The 25940-nt window shown below is 41.5% G+C and overlaps 1 protein-coding gene across 2 annotated transcripts; it reads right to left on the bottom strand.

Annotated features, from left to right (window-relative positions):
- Positions 1–1911: 1911 nt before the first annotated feature.
- Positions 1912–25718, bottom strand: CPT2 (carnitine palmitoyltransferase 2). 2 transcript variants are annotated; one of them, XM_057716138.1, is made up of 6 exons: positions 25447–25718; positions 10147–10227; positions 8549–8655; positions 4248–4825; positions 3521–3965; positions 1912–2547 (listed from the first exon to the last, which is right to left on the bottom strand). In XM_057716138.1, exons 1-6 carry the CDS (start codon positions 25596–25598, stop codon positions 2216–2218), a joined length of 1695 nt encoding a protein of 564 aa, XP_057572121.1. In that variant the 5' UTR covers positions 25599–25718; the 3' UTR covers positions 1912–2215. The 2 variants fall into 2 exon arrangements, with proteins under 2 accessions (XP_057572121.1, XP_057572113.1); XM_057716130.1 differs by having other exon boundaries at positions 3521–4825.
- Positions 25719–25940: the final 222 nt, after the last annotated feature.

Genomic DNA, 25940 nt, shown 5'->3' with positions numbered 1-25940 from the left:
CAATAAAGCTGTGTTGTTGTTTTTTTTTTCCTTAATTTACATAGTGTCCACGAAACTCACTCTGGGGATCCTGGAGGCACCTCAAAGAGCAGCAGATAACTTCCAGAGAGGCTGGTGTGGCTGTGGATCTGGAGATGAGCCACACTTGTTCAGAAGTCATGGAAAAGAACCACCTGGACAGAGCTTGCTGCCTTCCCAAAGCACCGGGCGAAACTCCACATGGGAGCTGCTTTAGGGTCAGGAGCAACAGGGACTAATTTAACAAAATTCATCCGCCTGAGTTTGGAGACCAGCTAACTTAAGATCTAATTACCAGAAGCCTAGACAAATACAAGAAAAAGAGCACTGGGCAAGAAATCAATAGAGTTGGTCCTAATCCTATACCTTATTGAGCTCCCACAACCTATCCATCTTCTGTGTGGAAAATGGGGATAACGTCTATTTCAGAGCTGAGGGGATCAAATCAGCTGATGCTCTACAAATGGCTGAGTTCTGCACAAATATGCAAGACTTGTGCGTGAGCCCCAACTGGATTGAGACTTAATAATTGTTTTGGCCATCCTAGCGACCTCATAGAATCCTTCACAGCCTGAATCCAAGACCAGAAGGAGGGGTGGGGGAAGTTGTAAACAGGAATGCTGAACACTGAGACAGGCCGCTAGGTGGGGCCCCCTTAAGGAACTGTCTGTACCCAAGGTGTACTTACATTCACCTGAATGTAAGCATGAAATGTACTTTTTCACCATGCTTCAACAGAGGCTTTGGTCTTAAAACCTACTGCTCTGGGTAACTTGCCATTCAAGAGGAGTCTGCACTTCACTAAGGGATGGAACCGTGGCAGCAGAGACATCACAGAGCAAGAGAGCAGAGACTCGGCTTCAATTGTGTGCCAGGTGCTTTACCTATATCGTTATAGCTAATTCTCATAGCATCCCCATGCTATAGGAATTATCCCCATTTTACAAAGGAACTCACAGACCAGAAAGACAAAAAAACTTGCCTATAGTCATAAAGTGAGGACACGGTGGAACCAAGAAACCAGAATTCAGGTATTCCTGATCGTGATTCCTGAATGAGAGCAGCAGAGTCTATGTGCGCTGGCAGCCACAAATGCTTCTCTCTGATCAAACCGTGGAATACGGAGGCCTGGGACCTGTTGGGTATTCACTAAATGGTTACTAAGTGAAGGATGGACAGGGCTGGCTAAGAAGACATGCAGGCATGTTTACATGAACTGTAAGGAGGATTAAATGAGCTAATGCACTGGAAGAGCTTGGCAACTGGCTCATAATAGAATTCAAATCCCAGCTGTCCAGTAACTTGCTGGGCAAGCCACTGGAAACACAGGTAAAATTAAACACAAACAAAAACCCTGCCTTTTCAAAAACAAACAAGAGAGAACACCCTTCCTTTTCACATTACAGCAGTGTTCTAACAATAAATTCTGTGTTCACTTCACTCAATGGAGAGGTTTCAAGTGCAAAATGTACATAGCAATCATTCTACCTTATTTCACAATTAGCACACGAGATTCAACTGGTAAAAATAAATACACACCAGTTACTAATCTTCATTTGGCTGGAAGAATAGTGAAACAGAACTCCCTAAACCCATGGATGGGTATAACCCTTTACTGCAGCAGGACTATCAGAATCAAACAGTAGCAGTTTACTCCTTAGAAAAATGAAGAGGATTTTTAAAGGAAGGATATTCCAGGAGAAGCAAGTTTATAGGAAAGATGAAAGAGCATTTCCCACCATCACCTGAAGAGCCAGGAGCCAACAGGAACTTACTATCACCTAACCTTAATGAACTTACTACTGGAAAGTTCTTTGTGGGGATTAGGCAACCAAGTTATACAATTAAAACAAACAAACAAAACAAAAAACAAAACCTAAGAAGAACCACCTCTAAGCATGAATTACATTTTATTTCTGCTTCAACAATAAGTACCCCTGAGTTATTTTCCAAGTCTTACCTCCTGATCAAATGTCCTTAAAACTGAAATCTCACATTATCTTTTAGTTGTGATCTAGTTCCACTTGGAAATTACATGTTTAGCATTAGAACCATGGTTTTAAAGGTCAAACCTTATAGCACTGGTGCTTAGGCCCCTCACAATTAGTTCATTAGTCACAGAATAGGGCGTACTGGCCTCAGAGGCCACAATTTTCATGTTGATGAAGCAATAAGACGCTTTTCACCCACCCAGAAGCTAAGTTTTGATGGCTTTGCCTTCTAAGGCATCAAACATGTCTTCTAAGGCCTTCTCCACACACTGAAGAAACTCGCGGGCATTGCGGCCTTGGTAGGCAGAGACATTGCAGCCTATCCAGTTGTCCTGAACAGTATATGCAATGCCAAAACCATCGGGGACCACGGGGGCAAAGCCGCCGATGTTCACTGCAGGGCTGCTCAATGTGCTCGTGGACAGGATGTTGTGGTTTATCTGCCTGTATGCAGGGTCCAGGTATAGCTCAGGCAGGTCACTCCCTTTGACTGCTGCCAGGTACCGCAGAGCAAACAAGTGTCGATCAAAGCCCTGGCCTGTCAGAGACAAAATGGAAAACCAGAGTCTCAGAATCTCAGAACTGAAAGGGACCTCACTTAGTAAAACCCTGACCCATGGTAGAAATACCCTTCACAGCATCCTTGAGACGAGAAGAGGGGTTTGTTTACCTCTGCATGCACACCTCCAGCTTGCTAACCTCTGGAGCAGTTCATTCTAGAGTATTCCTTTTAAATAAAGCTGTGAACAGCTGAGCTAAAAATCAGGCTAAAATGAACATGATTTTTTAAATTCTGAATTTGCATCAGTTTCGTCAAACTGTCAAGAAAAGTGCGTGGACAGCACACTATGGACTCAAAATCTAAGGTAAAAGCCAAAGTCCAAATCAAGTGTACAAATCAAAATTGAGTCAGTGGCATAAAATGGAAAGGGTATTTGATCAAGGTTCTAATCTCAGCTTTCCTGCTAATTTGCTGTGTGACCCTGGGTCAGTGGTCTCAGTTTCCTACCTATAAAATAGAGAAGGATGAGACCAGAATGTCTTGGAGGTCCCTTTCAGTACCAGGATATTGGCTACATGAAAGAACTGGACTATGGGATCTTTCAGGTCCTTTCTAGGTCTCGAATTTTACTATGAAAAGGCAAAGAAGGATGACACTTAGGTTGGGGAACAGCTTCTGAGATGACCTATTTACAGGCAGCCAACACACTACAACTGAGGTGAAGTAAGAGAGGCCATGGACTTAGAAATCCTACATTGTCAAAAGTGAGTCTGACGACCAATAAATAATAGGAAGAGAGTATGTGACATGGCTGAAAGTGACCTTAAATGAGGACAAAGTTAGATGCATTTCCCCCTCCCTGCTTAGGAGGAGAGACTATTCTGATCAGTTGGTAGGTGGATTAAACCTAGTGGGGGTGGGAATCAGATGTGGGGTGGAAGAGTGCTGAGGCCTACGCCAGCACTAAGGGCAATAAGACCTAAGGGCATGCTCCCCCACCCCATCTCACCCATCGCTGCTTCTCTGGTCAGCTGGTTGTGGTACGCGGAGCACTTGGCCATCATCTGCTGAAGCTCTCCAGCGCTGTGCTTAGAGGGCTCCCTGACAAAGGCCTCGGAGCACCTCTTTGTGAAGATGGAGGCTGGGCGGATGGTCTCGGTGCGGCCATGCTTGAATGCTGCAGTGCTACAGGACTCATAGGTGGCCACTGTCTGCCCGTACTGCCGCAGGAAGGCCATCTGGAAGGCCAGCTGAGCCACTGAGTCTGGGCTCAGCTTCTGCTTCTTCAGGAGTTCTTTGCCTCCTCTCTGAAACCGGATGTAGTCAATGGTGAGAGTTTTTATGGTGGCATCAAATTTTTCCTTAGCAGCACTAATGCCAGTCTTTAAAGCATTGTTCAGCTTGAAGTTGAGTTTCTGTACAGTGGCAGAAGAGTCAGTGCTGGCTGGCTGGTTCTGTGGAGTGACAGCAGGGGCCTGAGTGCTATCTTTAAACACGTCATTAAAAAACCTGAGCACTGCAACACCATCGCCCCAAGCATGCTCAAAGTGGACAGCAGCAGTGCCATCCTTGGCTATAATGAGGTTGAAGGATTTATCAAACCAGCGGTTTGTGCCATCACCATGCAGCATGCTGTGGGACAAGTGGACAGGGTCCTTAATGGGGAAGTCGTCTAGGCAAAGACAGAACACAGCAGAGTCCACTTTCCTCAGGGTCTCTTCATTGCCATTACTCACCAGCTTCTGTCGGAGCTCTACCCAGATGTCCCGGTTCTCACTGGTCAGATATGACAGCGGAAACTCAGGGGCTGGGCTATTGTCTGACAGAATGTACTTCAGATGAGCCTGGATTTCGGAGGCACTCACAATGTTCCCATCTTGATCAAGGACATCAAAGACATAGAAATGTCCTTTTCTTAGGACCAGGAGGTGTCTGGCTTTGTCATCAGTGAAGAGTTCATCTCGACTGGGCCTAGGTAAACGAGTGGAACTGAAAAGCCGAAAATACTGGGACATATCCAGGGGATATGCATTGACCAAGTAGGCGCCATACCAGGACAGAGAGGACGGCACAAAGCGTATGAGTCTCTTGAAGGTATCAGTGTCACTTCTGGCAGGGTTCAAGTGGAACACTTCTGGCTCCAAAAGGTCAGCCCGAAGTGTCTTCAGAAACCGCAGGGCAGAGACAGTCATATTGGTTGCCCGGGTGAGCTGGTCATTGTACTCGGACTTTGGGTCAGGGTTGAATGACACAAATGGATTAAAGTTCAGGACAATGGGGTCTCGAGCACTTAAGTACATATCAAACCAGGGACCTAAAAAATAAAAATTAAAGAAGAGCATTACAGAGTTAATGCAGTTCCTAAAGATAAAATTTGAGAAAGAAAAAAAAAAATCAAGCATATTCAGAAGAAATGACATTACCCTTCAGAGAAAGGAACTTTCTGATTACGAGGGTGAGTTAAGAATTATCTGCACTCGTTATATTAAAACTTCTATAAATTCTATAGCCAGAGTGCAGATAATTCTTGACTCACCTTCATATTTTTTTGCTCTGCAATAATTCATTAATGGTAAATGGGATCATATAATATGTGGTCTTTTGCATCTGACTTCTATCACTTACAATAATGTTTCAGAGGTTCATCCATGCTATAGCATATATCAGTTCTTCATCCCTTTTTTTTAAGATTTATTTATTATTATTTTTATTTATTTTTGGCTGCGTTGGGTCTTCATTGCTGTGCACGGGCTTTCTCTAGTTGTGGCGAGTGGGGGCTACTCTTCATTGCAATGTGCGGGCTTCTCACTGCGGTGGCAGAGCACGGGCTCTAGGCTCACGGGCTCCAGTAGTTGTGGCCCACGGGTTTAGTTGCTCCGCAGCATGTGGGATCTTCCCAGACCAGGGCTTGAACCCGTGTCCCCTGCATTGGCAGGCGGATTCTTAACCACTGCGCCACCAGGGACATCCCTGATTCCTTTCTTGATACTTACAGAAATAAAAAACAGTAACACCTCACTTGCATTCATGCTAAAACAGAATAGCTGTTAACTGCCATCCCATCAGCTTAGGTTACTCGTGCTTCATCTCCTTTCAGGGACAACAGTCACACGTGCCTGGCTCCCTAATTAGCAAAAGGTCTTCACCACTGAATGCTGCGTGCACGACTGCACTCCATCTTTTCGGAAATGCTTGGAAAGCAACCTGAAATAACCATCGGTGTGGGTGAACCACTCAAACTAGCCCTCTGTGTTCCTGTGCATGTTTTGCTTGTAAAAATTACAGAGGCAGTGACTTACCAGAAAATGTGTTTTCAAGGGAAGTTCCTGGCGGGATAAGGAACTTCCTAATCAAATTACAGGCTACCTTTGATTAGAGGAAAGAGTTTTTACATATAAAGTATTGGCAAAGGATGAATGGACATGAATTTATCTATTATTCATTTGCTGGTCCATTCATTCCATTTCATTCCTTGAGAATCAGTGCTGTGCCAGGCCTCAGCCCAGGGGATATAGAGAGGAATAGGGTATGGACTTTAATTCAGAAGAACTCTGATGAAAGAGACAAACAGAATTAAAACATAATGCAGTGCACTAAAATGGGGGCAAGATTTGACAAAAGAAGACATGAACTTATGTCTCTGACCCCTTCCGTAAAATAATTTTAAAGAGACATATGCCCATAAGGCAAAGAGAATGAGAGAGGAGAAAAGAGCAAATATTAGAAATTGGAAAGCTCTCTAGCCAATCGGAGAAAGCCAACCCTAAGCTGGCAGCATAGAAAGCCAAGAAACAGTAAGATCTACACAGCAGACCCCCTAGAGGGCTCAGGAAGTAGCAGGCTAGACATACCTGGCTGAAGGGCTGTTTAATTAGACCCCACCCCCCACCCCCTAGATTCCCTACCTACTCCAATAGGAGTTTTATTCACTGGAAGAAAGTAAAATTGGGGGACATAAGTCACAGATGAGAACTCAAGCCTGCTTCCCTTATCCCACTCCTACAACAGCAGCAACCAGGAAAATACCTTTTGGCAGTTTACTGGAAAAGCCTTCCCTGGGAGTCTAACCCAAAGACACCAGCATTAGGGGCACCCCAGTGAAATGGCTTAGCTGATCACATTACAGTGAAGCTGTGACTGACAAGCCCACTCTCATCTACAGAGCTTCCCACAACTTTTAAATATCTCATTCAGATCTAAGACAACAGAGTAGGATTAAGAAACATCTGAAGAAAGAGGGTAAAAGAAAAAGGAAAAAAGCAAATTGGAGACAGACTATGAAGGAAGATGAGAGCTTTAAAAGTCCCAGGTATATTATTAAGCACACAGAAAGCAAAACAAAGTATAATTAACTTCAGAGAAAACAAAGTTCGTATGGGAAAGGAAAAACAATTCCAACGTGCTACACAACTCAGCTGACAATAGTGTTTACGTGATTATAATAGTGTAAACACTAGGTATTGAGCAGACGAAAATTACAAATAACTATACAATGAGGGGATGAAGGGATGGAAATGTGGTGAGGATAGAAGAGACTGGTAAATCCTAATCTTTTACAGTGAGACGTCAATAGATAATGCCTAAGACTACAAAAGATGCATTAATATGAGTAAGTAATTTAGAGAATGGGGGAAATGGGAAGTGAGAAATTGGACAAGGTCAGGAAATCGCTGTTTCTCCTAACAAGCCTGAGAAAACTACTTGATTCTTTAAACTATATGCATGTATAACCTTATTAAAAATATAAACTGAGTTAAAAAAAGGGCTGTGGGAATAGAGGTGGAAGCAACCAACTCTGAATGGGAAGAAGGGCTGAAAGGTTTCACAGAAAAATCTTCCTACCTGGATCTTTTTTGTTTTCTTTTTTTCAATTGAGATGTAACTGACATATGACATTAGTTTCAAGTGTACAACATAATGATTTGATATTTGTATATATTGCAAAATGCTCAGCACAAGTCTAGCTGACATCCATCACCAAACATACTTAACAAAATTTTTTTTCTTATGGGAAATTTTAAGATCTATACTCACAGCGACTTTCAAATATACAATACAGTATTATTAACTATAGTCACTAGGTTATACATTACATCCCCAGGACTGACTGACTTTATAACTGGAAGTTTGTACCTTTTAATCCCCATCACTCATTTTGCTTAGCCCCTGCCCTCAACCTCTGATAATCACCCTAACTGGCTCTTAAAATAAGAATGTGCCAGGCAGAAAATGGTGGTGAGAACAACATGGATAAAGGCACAGAAGAATGAAAGACTAACAGGTTGAGGGAAGGAGTTGTTCAGTTTTGCTGAAGCATGGGTGTGTCAGGGAGCATGGTAAGAGACGAGGATGGAGTGGGCAGTTGGGCCAGACCATGAAGGACCTAGAATGACACACACAGGACTTAGGACTAAATCTTGCATCCTTTACAGACAGAACGGATGATTAGGTTCTGTCTTGATCCCACCTACAGAGCAGGCAAGCTACTGCTCCTGAGTGCGGACTCCAGACAACACCACTGAGGAGGAAGAACTCACTTAACCTTAACGTTTACCTCCGGAAGAGAGGATGAGACAACACTTCAAAGCTGGTCTCACCAAAAACATTTGTGAGAGCAAAACAGGAGAGAAGGGCTTCCCTGGTGGTGTAGTGGTTAACAGTCTACCTGCCAATGCAGGGGACACGGGTTCGATCCCTGGGCCCAGAGGATCCCACGTGCCTCAGAGCGGCTAGGGCCATGCGCCACAGCTACTGAGCCTGTACTCTAGAGCCCGTGAGCCACAACTACTGAAGCCCACGCCGGTGCTCTGCAGCAAGAGAAGCCACCGCAGTGAGAGGCTCCCCCTCGCTGCAACTAGAGAAAGCCCATACGCAGCAACAAAGACCCAATGTAGCCAATAAGTAAGTAAGTAAATAAATAAATAAATTTATTTTTTTTAATTAAATAAAATTTATTAAAAACAAAGAAAACCAGGAGAGAAGATTTTCCATTATGGAGGGCTCTGGAAATATCAAGCCCACAGCCCTGCCTACCCACCTGAAATGTAGCTCGTGTGTTTATTCTGCTTGTCCTGAGCGACCAGCTGCTCATGCAGTTCTTCTCCAATCCCGTTTTCAAAACTCTTACACAATTGTTCTGTTTTCCTGAAATGTTCAAGAAAAGACAGAATCAAACCATGGCAGGGAATAGATGATTTTTAGATTCACAGCCAAGAACTCATCACAGAACTTTGGGTCCCCAATAGCATATCCCTAGAACCTGGGACTGAGATCAGAAAGTACCTCTGGGTATCTTCTTCAAATGACTGATCAGGAAGATGAACCCACATCTCATAAAACAATGCATAATTTAGAAGGCAGCATGACATGGAGAAAATGATGTAAGCTTTGGAGTCAGGAAGAGCTAAGTTTGAATTCTAGCTCTGTTACTTTCAAACTGTGTGACCCTGGACAAGTTACTTGATGTCTCTCAGCCTCAGTTTCTCTACATGTAAAATAGAGATAATACACCATCTTACATGATTTTTTAAATATTCATAGAGCTAACGATTTATGATAGTTTGAAACAGAATACTTAATAACAGGTAGCTATTAAATCATTACCATGTCAAGAGAAGCTTCAAATGACTGATATGGAATATTTAAAAACATTATGAACAGTTCACCTGTTTTTTTTCCATCACTGTCCACTGAAGGACTCTGTGATTCTGATGAAAAGGCCAGTTATTTGCACAACAAATGCCCACTACAGAAAAAGAGTACTACACCAGGATACAAGAGCTTGATGGAATCTGCTTTTTGACAATATCCAATATTATCTTCCAATTCCATGCTGAATTAGTTTCCTAGGACTGCCATAACAAAATACCACAGACTGGATGGCTTAAGACAACAGAAATTTATCCTCTCACAGCTCTGGAGACTAGACGTATAGAATCAAGGTGCCGACAAGACATGCTCTCTCTGAAGACTCTAGGGGAGAATCTGTTCCCGGCCTTTCCCTCAGCTTCTGGTGTTACCAGGTATCCTTGGCATTCCTTGGCTTGTTAATACACTCCAGTCTGTCTCTGTTTTCACACAGCTGTCTCTGTGTCTCTTCTCATAAGTATACTAGTCCTACTGGATTAAGGACTCAGCTTTCTCCAGTATGACTTCATCTTAAGTAACTGTATCTACAACTACCCTATTTCCAAATAAGGTTACATACTGAGGTTCTGAGAAGGGCATGAATCTGGGGGGGCACACTGTCCAACCCAGTACATGTGCTCACTAAGCAAACTGCTGGTCTGCCACATGCTCTCCTCAATGAACCTCCCTACCAAGAGCACACGTCCTCTGCAAACGACCAGCACCAGGTAGCCTACCAGGTGACACCTGCTAAGACAGCACAAATTTGGCATTCTGGCTTATAAACCTTTGCTTGTTGAGTCTAAAGAGACTCTCACCTCAGGGCTTAGTCAGCACTTTCTGAGTGACGTGCCGACTTGCAAAATTTCTGAACTTGCTAATGTAAAGACTAGGTCCTAAGTGCCTGGTGACCCAATCAAATCACAGACACTCCCTGAAGCTTGGTCCACCACCACCTGCCAGCCTCTCCTGAACCACCCATGGTCATTCAGGTTTCTCAGCATTTACCTGAACTGGCCATCATCCAAGAGAGGCTTCTGCGCACTGAGGTATCTCCTAATGGTGTCTTCAAGTTTGGGAATAGGCAGCCTGGGAAGAAAGCAAGGTCAGTGTAAAGGTGACAATATGTGGAAGAGGTTATTTAACTTCCCAACCCAGACTAATAAATAGTTACTGGGTAGTTAATTTCCTTCCAAGAAAACAACAAAGGGAGGCCACTGACAAATAAGAATAGATGAATTTAAGTATCATTAGTAGCTCTTTTTCCTAAAACTTATTCATTTATATTTTTTTTGGCTGTGTTGGGTCTTCATTGCTGCACATGGGCTTTCTCCAGTTGCGGAGAGTAAGGCTACTCTTCGTTGCGGTACGTGGGTTTCTCAGCTTGGTGGCTTCTCTTGTTGTGGAGCACACGCTCTAAGCGCACATGGGCTTCAGTAGTTGTGGCACTCGGGCTCAGTAGTTGTGGCTCACGGGCTCTAGAGTGCAGGCTCAGTAGTTGTGGCCATGTACTTGGCTACTCCACGGCATGTGGGATCTTCCTGGACCAGGGATCGAACCTGTGTCCCCTGCATTTGCAGGCATATTCTTAACCACTGCACCACCAGGGAAGTCCAACAGTAGCTCTTTTTTTAAGTAAATAATAACTTCTTAAAGTATAATAAGTCCTCTACATACAAACCTTCAAGTTGCAAACTTTCAAAGATGCGAATGTGCGTTCACATGTTCAATCACATAAGTTAGTTCACGTGTCTGGTGTACACTGTCAGGTACATGCATCTTCTACAAGTGGTTATGCGTTTGTATACTTTACCATATAGTACTATATAGAGTACAGTAGTGTGGTATCTTTATTTAAGCCCTGGATGCCCAGAAACAAGCATAAAAGCAGCAGTGATGTAGCTGGTACTACTGTACTTTTCAAGGTACTATACTGTAAGATTAAAAATGTTTTCTTTATTTTCTGTTTGTTTTTGATATATTGTGTGAATAGCATTATAAACCTATTACATACAGTACAGTACTATATAGCCAATTGTGTTAGTTGGGTTCCTAGGCTAACTTTGTTGGACTTACGAACAAATTGGACTTACAAACTCACTCCTGGAATGGAACTTGTTATCTATAGGGGACTTACTGTATTAATTATGAATTTCATAAGCTAAATCAGTAAATATACTAACATTCAAAATGGGGAAGCAGAAGCATTCCTGTTTTCTGTCACAATTACAATACCTGTGTTAACCCTACACTGGCACTGATTTTAATTCTACCCTTAGTTTGAACAACTGTCTTTTTCTCTCCCAAGATGAAAAAAAAAGTTCTATTTTTAAATTTTCTGGTGTATTTTATGACAGAGAATCATACAAAAGGGAAACACAGGTGTGTCCACGGGCCAGCCAACCATGGAACTGACCATCAAGCCATGCCCAGCTCATCAGGAGTCCTGTGAGGAAGAACCAGATCTTACTCATCATCATTCTCTACCAGTGGATTCCCAATGACAGCTCTGGTGATGAAGTTACTGGTCCACAGTGAAATGAAAACACAAGGGCAATATCATAAGGTGTACTTTGTTTTAATGTTAATTTTATTGAAAGATATATCCCCTAGTACCAAAACTTAATCCAAGTTTGTTAGGTTACCTCTGCCAACTCAAAATTAACACTGATACATTCAAAATATCTAAATATAGCAGCCATTTAGGAAAACTGAAAAGTTATCCATAAAACACAGTTTAAGACCTTACTATAAAATACACTGTGATTCTTCAATTTATTTTTCAATGCATGTTTATCCAAAATACAACATCAAAAAATAAATCTGAATTATTTACAGCCATCATGGACTTCGGCCACACTGAGTAACCATTCACAACACTTTAACACTGCAGATCCCCTTACATTTGTGGACTTATGTGGAAAATCCCCAACACCGCCTCAGCTATCTCATAATTACAAAGTTACCTACTTACATTTCTCAAGACATTATGAAAATTGACCTTCTTTTTAAACAGTTCTAAATTAGAGGCAATGGCAGTCTTTTTTTTTAATCATAATTTTTATTGAAATAAAAAACCAATGTGAATGTTGATTATGGAAAAAATAAAATTGCACAACCATATAGACATTGCGATATCATTTTGTGTGTGTGTGTAAAAAGCCAGAAACACTTGTTTGTGTGTATAAAAAGCCAGAAACACTTGTTTAAGGTAAGAGCCAAGCAAGATTGTCATAACCAAGCGTAGTTCTAGGGTCTCCACATGTATTATATGACAATCTTTATAGCCAACATATTAGGTAGACACAATTATCAGCCCATTGCAGAAATAAATCCCTGTAAGGAGAAGTTAAGTAACGGGCTCACATTTGCAGAAATGCTAAGCAGAAGGATTTGAACTCAGTCAGTCAGGCTGGCTACATGGTATGGTCTTAACTGTATTGCCCATTCTCACACTAGTACATGCAAAGGAAAAGGCCAGGAAGGATACACTCCAGGACACTAAAAGTGTTCATTCCTGGAGAGTAGACTGGGAAGGAGGAAAGATGTGAGAGAAACTTTACTTTTCACTACATGTAATTCTCCATTATTTCCATTGATAGTTTTATGCAGTTCAAAAAGGAACAAGAAAAGTCATTTAAATAAGCAAGGTCCTTTCTGTGGTTTAATTCCTACCGACCTTAATGACTGGTTTTTGATAGAGTCATAAATAAATGATAATTTCAAACTTACACAAAAGTCACAAGTGCACTGCAAAGACATTTTACCCTGATGCTATCTGAGGTTCTGTGGTTGACCTGATGCTCTACAACCCTTGAATATTTTAGTGTGTCTTCTCTACAAACAATACATTCTCCTATGTAACCAGAATATAACCATCAAAACCAAGACATTACCATTGGTACATTACTGCTGTCTAGACCTCAGTAGTCATTCAGACTTTGTCACCTCAATAATGTCTTTTTTAGCAGAAGGATCACATTGAGAATCACAATATATTTAAATATTATGTCTCTCTAGTTTCTTTCAATTTTAAACAATTCCTTGGTCTTAGCTTTTATGATCTTGACAGCTTTGAAAATCACTGACCAGTTATTTTGTAGCATATCCTTCTACTTGGAATAAGCTCACATTCTTCATGGAGTACATGGGATACGGTTTTTTTGATTGCATGCTACAGAGTTGTAAAGTATTTTAACTTATTTACTTATTGATGATGTTTAAAAGCAGTCCTTATTAAAAAGATTCTGGAGTGTTAACTCTAGCCTGAACTTACTTTAATGGAGGGTAAAGTAAGTTTTCAGAGTGCTGATTTATTTTGAAGTTATTAATACAACAAACTGAATTTTCTCAATGGAACTAAATTCAGGCAGTATAGATTCTACACAAAAATTTTTATCATGGTTACAAAGTCACCTGTTTTCTATAAAAATATTAAAGATCACTTAATGAATATGCTAAACTTACCAAGTCTATATTTTTGCCTTATATAAAATACCCTCAACGTAAATGTCAAATAGCAATATAGTCCATATCATTCGATTATCTGATACTTGCAGATGATGGCCATGGTTGCGAAGTTACTGGTTTACAATGAAATAAAACAAACATGGATAGTACAGTGAGCTTTTCACAAAGTTAAATTTGCTTAAACAAAAAGTCTGTTCTTAATTCTGAGGTTGTGCTCCAGAGCCCACAAGGCACAACTACTAAGCCCACACAGCACAAATACTGCAGCCCATGTACTCTAGGGCCCACGTGCCATGACTACTGAGCCCACCTGCTGCAACTACTGAAGCCTGTGTGCCAAGAGCCTGTGCTCCACAACAAGAGAAGCCACTGCAATAAGAAGCCTGAGCACCACAACAAAAAGTAGCCCCCATTTGCTGCAACTAGAGAAAGCCCATGCATAGCAATGAAGACCCAACACAGCCCCACCCCCCCAAAAAAAATTACTTTAAGTGTAAATGGACTAAATGCTCCATTCACAGACATAGAGTGGCTAAATGGATATAAAAACAAGACCCATATATATGCTGCCTACAAGAGATTCATTTCAGATCTAAAGACATACACTGATTTGAGGGGATGCAAAAAGATATTCTATACTAAAGGAAATCAAAAGAAAGCCAGGGTAGCAATTCTTATATTAGACAAAAAAGACTTTAAGACAAAGATGGCTGCAAGAGACAAAGAAAGACACTACATAATGATCAAGGGATCAATCCAAGAAGAAGGTATAATAATTTTAAATATATATGCACCCAACATAGGAATACCTAAATACATAAAGCAAATATTAACAGACCTCAATGGAAAAACTGATAGTAACACAATATTAATAGGGGAGTTTAACACCCCACTTACATCAATCTACAGATCATCAAGACAAAAAATCAATAAGGAAACACTGGCCTTAAATTACACGTTAGACCAGATGAACTAACTAGATACATAAAAAACATTCTATCCCCAAACAGTAGAATATGCATTCTTTTCAAGTGCACATGGAGCATTCTTCAGGATAGATCACATGCTACGCCACAAAACAAGGCTCATAAAATTGAAGAAAACTGAAATCATATCAAGCATCTTTTCCAGCCATAACACTGTGAGACTAGAAATCAACTACAAGAAATGAATTACCAAAAATCATAAACATATGGAGGCTAAACAATATGCTACTAAACAACCAATGGATCACTGAAGAAATCAAAAAGTAAATTAAAAAATACCTGGAGACAACTGAAAACAAAAACACAGTGATCTAAATTTATGGGATGCAGCAAAAGTAGTTCTAAGAGAGAATTTTATAGTGCTACAAACTTACCTAAGGAAACAAGAAAAATCTCAAATAACCAATGTAACCTTACACCTAAAGGAACTACTGAAAGATGAACGAACAAAACCGTAAGTTAGCAGAAGGAAAGAGATCATAAAGATCACAGCAGAAATAAATGAAATAGACTAAAAACAAATAAAAAAGAATGAAACAAAGAGCTGCTTCTTTGAAAAGATAAACAAAATTGATAAACTTTTAGCCAGATTTATCAAATAAAAAAGAGGGCCCAAATTCATAAAATCAGAAATGAAAAGGGAGAAGTTACAACTGATGCCACAGAAATACAAAGGATTATAAGAGATTACTAAGAACAACTATATTCCAATAAAATAGATAACCCAGAAGGAATGGACAAATTCCTAGAAATGTACAATCTTCCAAGACTGAACCAGGAAGAAATAGAAAATATGAATAGACCAATTAACAATAATAAGATTTAATCAGTAATTAAGAAACTCACAACAAACAAAAGTCCTGGACCAGATGGCTTCACAGGTGAATTCTACCAAACATTTAGAGAAGAGTCAACACCTATGCTTCTCAAACTATTCCAAAAAAACTGAAGAGGAAGTAATGCTTCCAAACTCACAGGCCAGCATCATCCTGATACAAAAACAAAGATACCACACAAAAAATAAAATTACAGGCCAATTTCACCAATGAACATCGAGGCAAAAATCCTCTACAAAACATCAGCAAACCAAATTCAACAATACAATAAAAAGATCATGAAAAATGATCCAGTGGCATTTATCACACAGATGCAAGGATGGTTCAGTAGGAACAAATCAGTGTGATATATCACAATAACAAATTGAAGAATAAAAGCCATATGATCATCTCAATAGACACAGAAAAAGTTTTTGATAAAATTCAACATCTATTTATGATAATACTCTCCACAAAGTAAGTATAGAGGGAACATACATCAACATAATAAAGACTACATATGATAAGTTCAGAGCTAACACATACTTAATGATGAAAAGCTGATAGCATTTCCTCTGATGAGGAACGAGACAAGGATTTCCACTCTTGCCCCTTTAATCAACATGCTATTGGAAGTCCTAGCCCCAGCAATCAGACAAGAGAAAGAAATAAAAGGAATCCAAATAGAAAAGGAAGAAGCAAAACTGTCAGTGTTTACAGATGACACGATACTATACATCCTAAAGACAGTATTAAAAAACTACTAGAGTTCATCAATGAATTCAGTAAAGTTGTAGGATACAAAATTGATACACAGAAATCTGTTCCATTTCTACACACCAACAATGACTATTAGGAAGAGAAATTAAGGAAACAAGCCCGTTTACAATTGCATCAAAAAGAATACCTAGGAATAAATCTAAAGAGGTAAAAGAGGGGACTTCCCCAGTGGTGCAGTACTTAAGAATCTACCTGCCAATGCAGGGGACACAGGTTCGAGCCGTGGTCTGGGAAGATCCCACATGCCACAGAGCAACTAAGCCCATGTGCCAAAACTACTGAGCCCATGTGCCACAACTACTGAAGCCCATGTGCCTAGAGCCAGTGCTCTGCAACAAAAGAAGCCACTGCAATGAGAAGCCTGTGCACCACAACGAAGAGTAGCCCCCACTCACCACAACTAGAGAAAGCTTGCGCACAGCAACGAAGACCCAACACAGCCAATAAATAAAAAATAAATTTAAAAAAATATAAAAAATTTTTTTAAAGGTAAAAGACTTATAAGACACTGAAGAAAGAAACTGAAGATGACACAAACAGATGGAAAGATATACCTTGTTAATGGACTGGAAGAATTAATACTATTAAAATCACCATACTACCCAAAGCAACCTACAGATTCAAGGCAATCCCAATCAAAATATCAATGTCATTTCTCACAGAACTAGAATAAATAATTTTAAAATTTGTATGGAAACACAAAAGACCCCAAATAGCCAAAACAATCTTGAGAAAGAACAGAACTGGAGGTATCACGTTTCCTGACTTCAGACCATACTACAATGCTAGCATAATCAAAACACTATGGTACCAGCACAAAGACAGACACATAGATTAACTGAACAGAAGAGAGAGCCCAGAAATAAACCCACACACTTATGGTCAATTAATCTATGACAAAGGAGGCAACAATATATGAGGGTGAGTCAAAAATTATCTGCACTCTGGCTGTAGAATTCACCAAATTTAAAAGATTTTGCACAGCAAAGGAAACCTTCAAAAAAAGAAAAGACAGCCTACTGAATAGAAGAAAATATTTGCAAATGATATGACTAACAAGGGGCTAATGTCCAAAATATATATGAACAGCTCACACAATTCAACATCAAATAAAAAACCTGATTAAAAAATGTGCAGAGGGACTTCCCTGGTGGTCCAGTGGTTAAGACTCTGCCCTTCCACTGCAAGAGGCATGGGTTCAATCCCTGGTCGGGGAACTAAGATCCTGCATACCTGTGGTGACCAAAAAAAAAAAAAAAAAAAAAAAAGGGCAGAAAACCTGAATAGACATTCTTCCAAAGAGGATATGCAGATGGCCAACAGGCACATGAAAAGATGCTTAAAATCACTAATCATCACAAATGCAAATCAAAATCATACAGAGAAATCACCTCACACCTGTCAGAATGGCTATCATAAAAAGAACACAAACAGCTAATGCTGGTGAGGATGTGGAGCAAAGAGAACTCTCATACACTGTTGGTGGGAATGTAAATTGGTGCAGTCACTGTGGAAAACAGTATGGAGATTCCTTAAAAACTAAAAATGGAACTACTATATGACCCAGCAATCCCACTCCTGGGTGGAAATCTGAAAGAAAAAAAAAAAACCACTAATGTGAAAAGTACATGTACCCCAATGTTCCTGGCAGCATTACTTACAATTGCCAAGATACAGAAGCAACCTAAGTGTCATCAACAGACGAATGGATAACGAAGATGTGATACATACACACACACTATGGACCATTACTCAGCCGCAAAAAAAAAAAATGGAATTTTGCCATTTGCAACAACATGGATGTACCTGGATATTATGCTTAGTGAAATAAGACAGAGAAACACAAATACTGTATGCTATCACTTATATGTGGAATTTAAAAAATAAAACAAACTAGTGAATATAACAAAAAAGAAACAGACTCATAGATATAGAAAACAAACTAAGTGGTTACCAGTGGGGAGAGGGAAGGGGAGAGGGGCAAAACCAGGGTAGGGGATTAAGATGTACAAATTATTATGTATAAAATAAGCTACTAGGATGTACAGCACAGGGAATATAGCCAATATTTTATAATAACCATAAATGTAGTATAATCTTTAAAAATTATCAATTACTATGCTGTACACCTGAAACTTATATAATATTGTAAACCAACTGTACCTCAATTTTTTTAAGTGTCAATCTTATAGCATGTGAATTATTTCTCAATAAAACTGTTAAAATTTTTTCTAAACAAGTTACTTTTCATTTCTGGTGATCAATTTTTTCCTCAATAGGATGAAGGAACTGAAACAGACGGTTTCTAAGGCTCCTTTTTAATACTGTGGCCGCAACTGAAAGAGATGGTTTCTAAGGCTCTTTTTTAATACTGTGGCCGAAAACTCAGGAATCCTCCCCTTGCAAGGCAGCAGAACTGCACAGTGGTGACGAGGACAGACTCTGGTGTCGTCATTCACAGCTGTGTGGCTCTGGGCATGCCACCGCCCTGGACCTAACTTTCCTCATTCTATAAAATGGAGGTAATACTAATAGTACCTCCTAGGGTTCTGTGCAAATTAACTGAGGCAATGCATATCACAGACTCAAAACAGTGCCTGGCACACAGTAAGCACCCAATAAATACTGGATTTCATTACCTACTCAGTCATCAAGTCCTGTAGATCCAAACTCTCCCTGCAGACTGCTCATGTCCCTAGAGAACTAGCTCATCATCTCTCCCTCAGTGCCTGGCACAGGGTTTCACCATTTCTGTCATTTTGCCTGCTCCATCCTTTCTCACTTCTTCTGGTAACAGCACCCCTTCCGATTTGTCCCTGTGGTTCAGGTGGAGCTGACTCCTCGCCCAACTCCAGGTGTGGGCTTGCAGCTTACTGGTTCAGACCCAATGAGACCCAGCAAGACTTAATTATAGGATTTTTTTTTTAACTGTTAGGATGAGGGAGGGAATCTCTAATAGCTGGGGTCACTAAGAGATTAGTGTGGATCAGTCCCTCCCATCAGGAAGCATGCACGAGCCTCCTAGATAGCTTCCTCCACAAGAGGGCAGACAGCAGTATCAAGCAGTATCAGCAGTATTTCATCTTGTGGAACTGAAAACCACAGCCACAGAAAGATAGAGAAAATGAAAAAGCAGAGGACTTTGTACCAGATGAAGGGACAGGATAAAACCCCAGAAAAACAACTAAATGAAGAGGAGATAGGCACCCTTCCAGAAAAAAATTCAGAATAATGATGGTGAAGATGATCCAGGACTTTGAAAAAAGACTGGATGCAAAGATCGAAAAGTTTACCAAAGACCTAGAAGAAGTAAAGAGCAAACAAACAGAGATATGCAACACAATAATGGAAATGAAAAATACACTAGAAGGAACCAATAGCAGATTCACTGAGGCAGAAGGGAGAATAAGTGACCTGGAAGACAGAATGGTGAAAATCACTGATGCAGAAAAGAATAAAGAAAAAAGAATGAAAAGAACTGAAGACAGCCTAAGAGACCTCTGGGACAATGTTAAACACACCAACATTTGCATTATAGGGGTCCCAGAAGGAGAAGAGAGAGAGAAAGGACCTGAGAAAATATTGGAAGAGATTATAGTCGAAAACTTCCCAAACATGAGAAAGGAAATAGCTACCCAAGTCCAGGAAGCGCAGAGAGTTCCAGGCAGGATAAACCCACAGAGAAATACACCAAGACATATAGTAGTCAAACTGACAAAAATTAAAGACAGAGAAATGTTATTAAAAGCAACAAGGGAAAAACGACAAATAACATACAAGGGAACTCCCGTAAGGTTAACAGCTGATTTCTCAGCAGAAACTCTGCAAGCCAGAAGGGAGTGGCATGATATATTTCAAGTGATGAAAGGGAAGAAGCTACAACCAAGAATACTCTACCCAGCAAGGATCTCACTCAGATTCAATGGAGACATCAAAAGCTTTACAGACAAGCAACAGCTAAGAGACTTCAGCACCACCAAACCAGCCCTACAACAAATGCTAAAGGAACTTCTCTAAGTGGGAAACATAAGAGAAGAAAAGGACCTACAAAAACAAAAACAAAACAATTAAGAAAATGGTAATAGGAACATACATATCAATAATTACCTTGAATGTAAATGGACTAAATGCACTAACCAAAAGACACAGACTGGCTGAATGGATCCAAAAACAAGACCCATATATATGCTCTCTACAAGAGACCCACTTCAGACCTAGAGACACATACAGACTGAAAGTGAGGGGATGGAAAAAGATATTCCATGCAAATGAAAATCAAAAGAAAGCTGGAGTTGTAATAGTCATATCAGATAAAATAGACTTTAAAATAAACAATGTTACAAGAGACAAGAAAGGACATTACATAAAGATTAAGGGATCCATCCAAGAAGAGGAGATAACAATTATAAATATAAATGCACCCAATATAGGAGCACCTCAATACATAAGGCAAATGCTAACAACTATGAAAGAGGAAATGCAAGGCAGAAATAGAGACACAGGTGTAGAGAACAAACACACGGACACCACATGGGGAAAGCGGGGAGGGTTGGGGGGGATGAACTGGGAGATTGGGATACCAAATTGTACACTCTAAATATATGCTGTTTATTGTCTGTTAACTGTATTCCAATAAAAGTACTTAAAAAAAAAGAGAGAGAGATTAGTGTGTAAGCTATGCCTTAAGTGATGGCTGCCACTTTGGCACCAAGAGGAGGGAGCCTACTTGAGAATAGAGTCACACAAATGAAGACTTGAGTGGGAAGGCAAATCAGGGTTTTGATGACATCATTTGAGCCTCTTAATTCTACCTGGATTTTTCAGGTCTGTAAGTTCACACATATTTGTTGGCTTAAGCCAATTTAATTGGGGTTTCTATAACTTGCTACCACAAAGGCCCTTACTGTGGCCTTTTCAGTATGTGTTTACTCACAGCCAACATTTATTCTCTACTCTTTAGAAATCACGTTGTAAGGTAACCTCCAGTCTCTTTGCACTACCCTTCCACAATTCCTCAAAAGTGGTTTCATATGCACACCTTTAGTTCCTTGAGCTCCTTGAGATGTAATTCACCAGGTACCTTGAAAGAGGTAGAGCTAAGGCCTTGAGAGATGCCTGGCAGGTCCCTCTTAAACCACGTGGCTTCTCCTTCCTCTTCCCCACCCTCTAAAAACCCCACTCCCATCTAAACATCATTTCCTATAATTAATATGGAAGAAAAGTTAGCACACGAGTTAGATTTATCTCCTGTGTGACTCTGCTATCATTACCCAATCAGCCTCCAAGCAGTAGGCATTTTACTGTTCTCCCTGTAAGAACACAGCTATAAAGCCTTTTGTATGTTTACACAATCTAGTTATTACTCCATTCTGGCTGTCAAGACAATTTATCTGCAGGACATGACTTTGGGACTCAGAACACTACAGTTTCTACCTGTTATCCTCCAGATCCTGGAAACTCTGGCCTCACCTGCCTCCCATGTGAATTCTAGAGAACATGCCCATTATGTCTTGAACACCAGTTATCATGTAAGTGATTTGGGGTTAAAAGAAATCACTAACATAATTGACAATTATTGTTGATCAACTATAGGCCTAAAAGAGTGGCCAGTTACTATTTTTTTAAGACACAATGCCACTCCCCCACCTCAGCCAGCACACACACAAACACAAACACACACACACACACACACACACACACACACACACACACACAAACCAGCCAGCCCAATTCTAATAACTTAGGGCCCAAATGGTGATTCTTTACTTTGGGCTGGGCCTCCCATCAACTTTTCAAAATTTCTGCACATGTCATGCATTTTCAGGCTTCTGTTCCTTAACATGTGTTATTCTATCCTTCCTTCACTCCTCTCGTGTGGTGATCTTCAAATTCCAACTCAAATGTCACCTCCTCGATGAAGCTTCCTTACTCTCCCAGGCACTAAGTCACTCCCACCTCCACATTCATACAACACAATATGCAAAAAATGTTTGTTTAAGGTAGTTACAGTACTTCTGAATATCTACTGAGTACTTACTATATGCCTGGCTTCGTGTTAAGTGCTTTATATCACGGTATTTAATTCTAACAACCTGAGAGGAAGGTATTATTATCATCCTCATTTTTAGGTTACATGATTTGCTCACAGCGATGCAGCTAAAAAGTAGAGCTGGATTAAAAGTCAAATCTGGTGGATGATGACTTAGAGGGCTGGGATAGGGAAGGTGGGAGGTAGTTTCAGGAGGGAGGGGATATGGGGATATATGTATAAATACAGCTGATTCACTTTGTTGTACAGCAAAAACTGGCACAACAGTGTAAAACAATTATATTTCAATAAAGAGCTTAAAAAAAAAAAAATCAAATCTGGGACTGCCCTGGTGGTGCAGTGGTTAAGAATCCACCTGCCAGTGCAGGGGACATGGGTTCAATCCCTAGGCAGGAAAGATCCCACACACTGCGGAGCAACTAAACCCATGCCCCACAACTACTGAGCCTGTGCTCTACAGCCTGAGAGCCACAACTACTGAGCCTGCATGCTGCAACTACTGAAGCCCATGTGCCTAGAGCTTGTGCTCCGAAACAAGAGAAGCCACCGCAATGAGAAGCCCATGCACCACAACGAAGACCCAACGCAGCCAATAAAAAAAAAAAAAAAAGTCAAATCTGACTCATCTCATGATTGTAACCACCGTGAGATGCTGCTTCCCACTTATCCCTCATATCATAACTATCTGTTTACATGTCAAATCTCCCCCACTATACAGTAAGCTCCTCACCATGCCTGACCGGTCTCCAAATCCCTACCAATAAATGTTTATCAAATTAATAATGTGAATGTGTATGTCAGGTTGATCCATCCTTTGTCTCCTCCGTACTTGCAGTTTTATATTCTGAAATTAACTGCTCAGTGAATATAGACATAACCCTTAAAAAACCACCTAACTGAACTGTACACCTAAAAATAGTTAAAATGGTAAGTTTTATGTTTTGTGTATTTGACCACACTAAAAAAGAGCAAAGAAAAAAACATAACACCTAAAAACCAAGTAAATGATAGTGCAAAGCTTCCCAGAAGGAAGCAAGTTCAAAGGCACTCGATTAAAAGGCAGTGATATGATAGGAAAAGGAAGAGGGAAAGAGGAAGGGAGATCCAATTGGACCACTTAATACTAAGGGGCCAGTCCTTCCTATGCCAACTAAATAAGGACAGTTCCCTATTTCAGCATCCTTCCTCACTCTATTTTCACAATAGTCCTATGAATTGTGTGTTTGTTCCTACCTTACAGGTAAGAACTCTGGCTCAAAGAAGTTGATTGAATTGCCTGAAGCTATACGTAAAGAGTATCAGATCCAGAATCTGAAACTAAGTTCTACCAGACTTCAAAGCCAGGGCTTTTCACCAAGAGTGACATCAACATGAGTGTGAAAGATAATACATTTTACCTCTCCAGGATCTCAAAGATAAAAGGAATCTCATCTTATCTAACCCCCAAAGGTGAGGTAGTGGAGGCCTGGGGATGGGGGTGGGGAGCCATCATTTAAAGTTATACACAGGTAATGAGCACTACTATTTGCAGCTCCAAGATATCTGTCCTGTGGATTGGAGGAAATGATCTTGATATTCCTTGATCTCAGTATTCTTCCCAGGTTTCCAATTCTAAAATGGAGAAAATCCCTCTGATCTTAAACCTGGGTGTGGCCCAGGCCTATCTGAAAGTTAAAGGCCATCTGCTGCTGGGCTTGGCAAGGGAAGACAGGCTCTGTCATTCCTCACCTTTCCCCCACATACTGGCTCAGCTCATACACAGGAGGTCAAGGCTTGCCTCACAGGCACAGAGACTTTTTCTTTCTCTTTCCTGTCCTCGTGCCAAATTTAAACAGTGGGATTGGGGCTAGATAATCTCATTTTAGTTTGTTTTCGATGTTTGCACACTGTAATTTCATAAGAATCACCTCAGATGATATTCCTGAGAGGGTGGGGGTGGGCAGTGATGACAATGGGTTAAGGGGTTCCTAGTTGTGGAGAAAAACAGCAGCCTAGTAGCTGGGGGGTGATGCCTGTGACAATCTTTGTTCTATTCAGGGGATAGACAGAGCTGGTCTCCAGCCCCTAGACTGGGAGGTCCCTGATGGCAGCTTGGTGAGAAAGGAAGTAAAAAGGGTCTTTGAAACAAATTTGGAACTTGGTACCAGGAACTAACTGGTGAGTAGGTAGAGAAGTTAAAGTTTGGTTTTAGAGGGTGAAGGAATTTAAGGAAATTTCTAATATTGGAGCAGACCTGGCAGCTTAGATTAAGGCTGGGAGTTCAAAGACTGGGAAAACTGCAAGCTGAATTAAATAAAATACCAGGTGAGGGAAGGAGACAGGAAGATGTAGTGGGGCTGTGTTTCACAGGGGAAGCAGATTCTGGGAGAAGTGGTTTAGAAGGCGGGGGGAGTAACTATGGTGAGGAGGCACAGATAGAATTGGGGTGGGCTCTGGGTCTAATGTGAATAAGATTTGGGGAGGGGTACTGAGGATGCTGTCTACAATTCTCCGAGGGTGGGCTGAAGCTGCAAGCAGGTAATGTGGGTTAGGGAGGCTGTTTTAGTGGGAGAGGGTAGGGGAGTGTTGAAGAAGGTTTGGTAGGGGTGAAAGGTTTCCAGGTGAAGACTGGACTGGGAACGCTGAGGACTTGGAAGGAAATGTGAATCCTTGAGTCTGCTTGGGGGAGGACAGGATGCTAAAATAGAAGGACTGGAGGCATGGCAAGTGGGGCTGAGGGTTCTGAGTAACAGGTGTGAAAAAGGTGGGGTGTTGGGAGAAGTCGAAGGAGAGTAACTATAATGTATCAGGAATTGGCCGATCCATATTCTGGGCAGGGGTGCAGGGGCCACCCTAGTTGAAGGGGTAAGGGCAGTGCTGGCGATATGCAGGCTGGCCATTTTTCAGGGAGAAATGTGAGAGACAAATAGACATCTAATTGGAAGCTGGGTTTTTGGAGGGCTTTGAGAAGAGTTCAAGAGAGAAAATCTGAGAGAACAATGGCTGGGGGAGAGGGGGCAGATTCTGGAAGAGAATTTGAGCATTCTGATGTTCCAGTGCCATGAGATCCTGAAAGTCACAGGATTTTCAGATTGGAGGATACGGCAGCGTCCCAGGTAAAGCTCTGGGGGCGGAAGAGGGTTCGGTGGAAGAGTCGTGAGTGACTGGAAAGCGGCTGGGGCCGAACCCCGGCTCGCGTGGACGTCGGGGGCTGGGAGGCCGGGCTCACCTGGGCAAACTGTCCTGGTAGTGCATAGTGGGCACGATGCTGCGCTGCAGGTACTGGCTGGGCTCCAAGCCGGTGCTCCGGAGCCGACTGGGGGCTCCCGGGCCCACGGCAAGGCCTCGGGGCCAGGCGCGCAGCAGCAGGCGGGCCACCATCGTCCCGGGAAGCGGCAGCAGCGAGAAAGCGGAGAATGGGGAGTTCTGGTGTACAGAGACCAGGCAGCCGCCCTCAGGGGCCCGGGACGCCGCGTCGGGAGCTAGCTTTCCGCTTGTGCGGGTCCGCGGAGCCACTTCCGACTCTCCGGCCCCGCCCACGGAAGGTCCCGCCCACAGGGCCCCCGCGGCTCCCAGGGTCCCGCCCAGCTGCGGGCGGGCGCAGCCGTGGTCTTACAGCTGTGTTGGTCTCCTGGGCTCTCCAGGCGGCAAGAAACCCAGCTCCGAAGCCACGCCCTTCTCCTGTTTGGGGGCAAGATAGAAACTGAACTGGAGAAAAAGAGA

The sequence above is a fragment of the Hippopotamus amphibius genome, chromosome 1, assembly GCF_030028045.1.
Source record: "Hippopotamus amphibius kiboko isolate mHipAmp2 chromosome 1, mHipAmp2.hap2, whole genome shotgun sequence".
Classification (NCBI taxonomy): Eukaryota; Metazoa; Chordata; class Mammalia; order Artiodactyla; family Hippopotamidae; genus Hippopotamus; species Hippopotamus amphibius.
This window is presented reverse-complemented; position numbering and strand designations above follow the sequence as displayed.

Coding starts and splice junctions, on each gene's coding strand:
- CPT2 (XM_057716130.1), bottom strand. CDS start 25,598: ATGGTGGCCCGCCTGCTGCTGCGCGCCTGGCCCCGAGGCCTTGCCGTG. Junction 8,656..10,146: donor TTGGATGATGGCCAGTTCAG/GTAAATGCTGAG, acceptor TGAACATTTCAG/GAAAACAGAACAATTGTGTA. Junction 4,826..8,548: donor ACACACGAGCTACATTTCAG/GTGGGTAGGCAG, acceptor TTTATTTTTTAG/GTCCCTGGTTTGATATGTAC.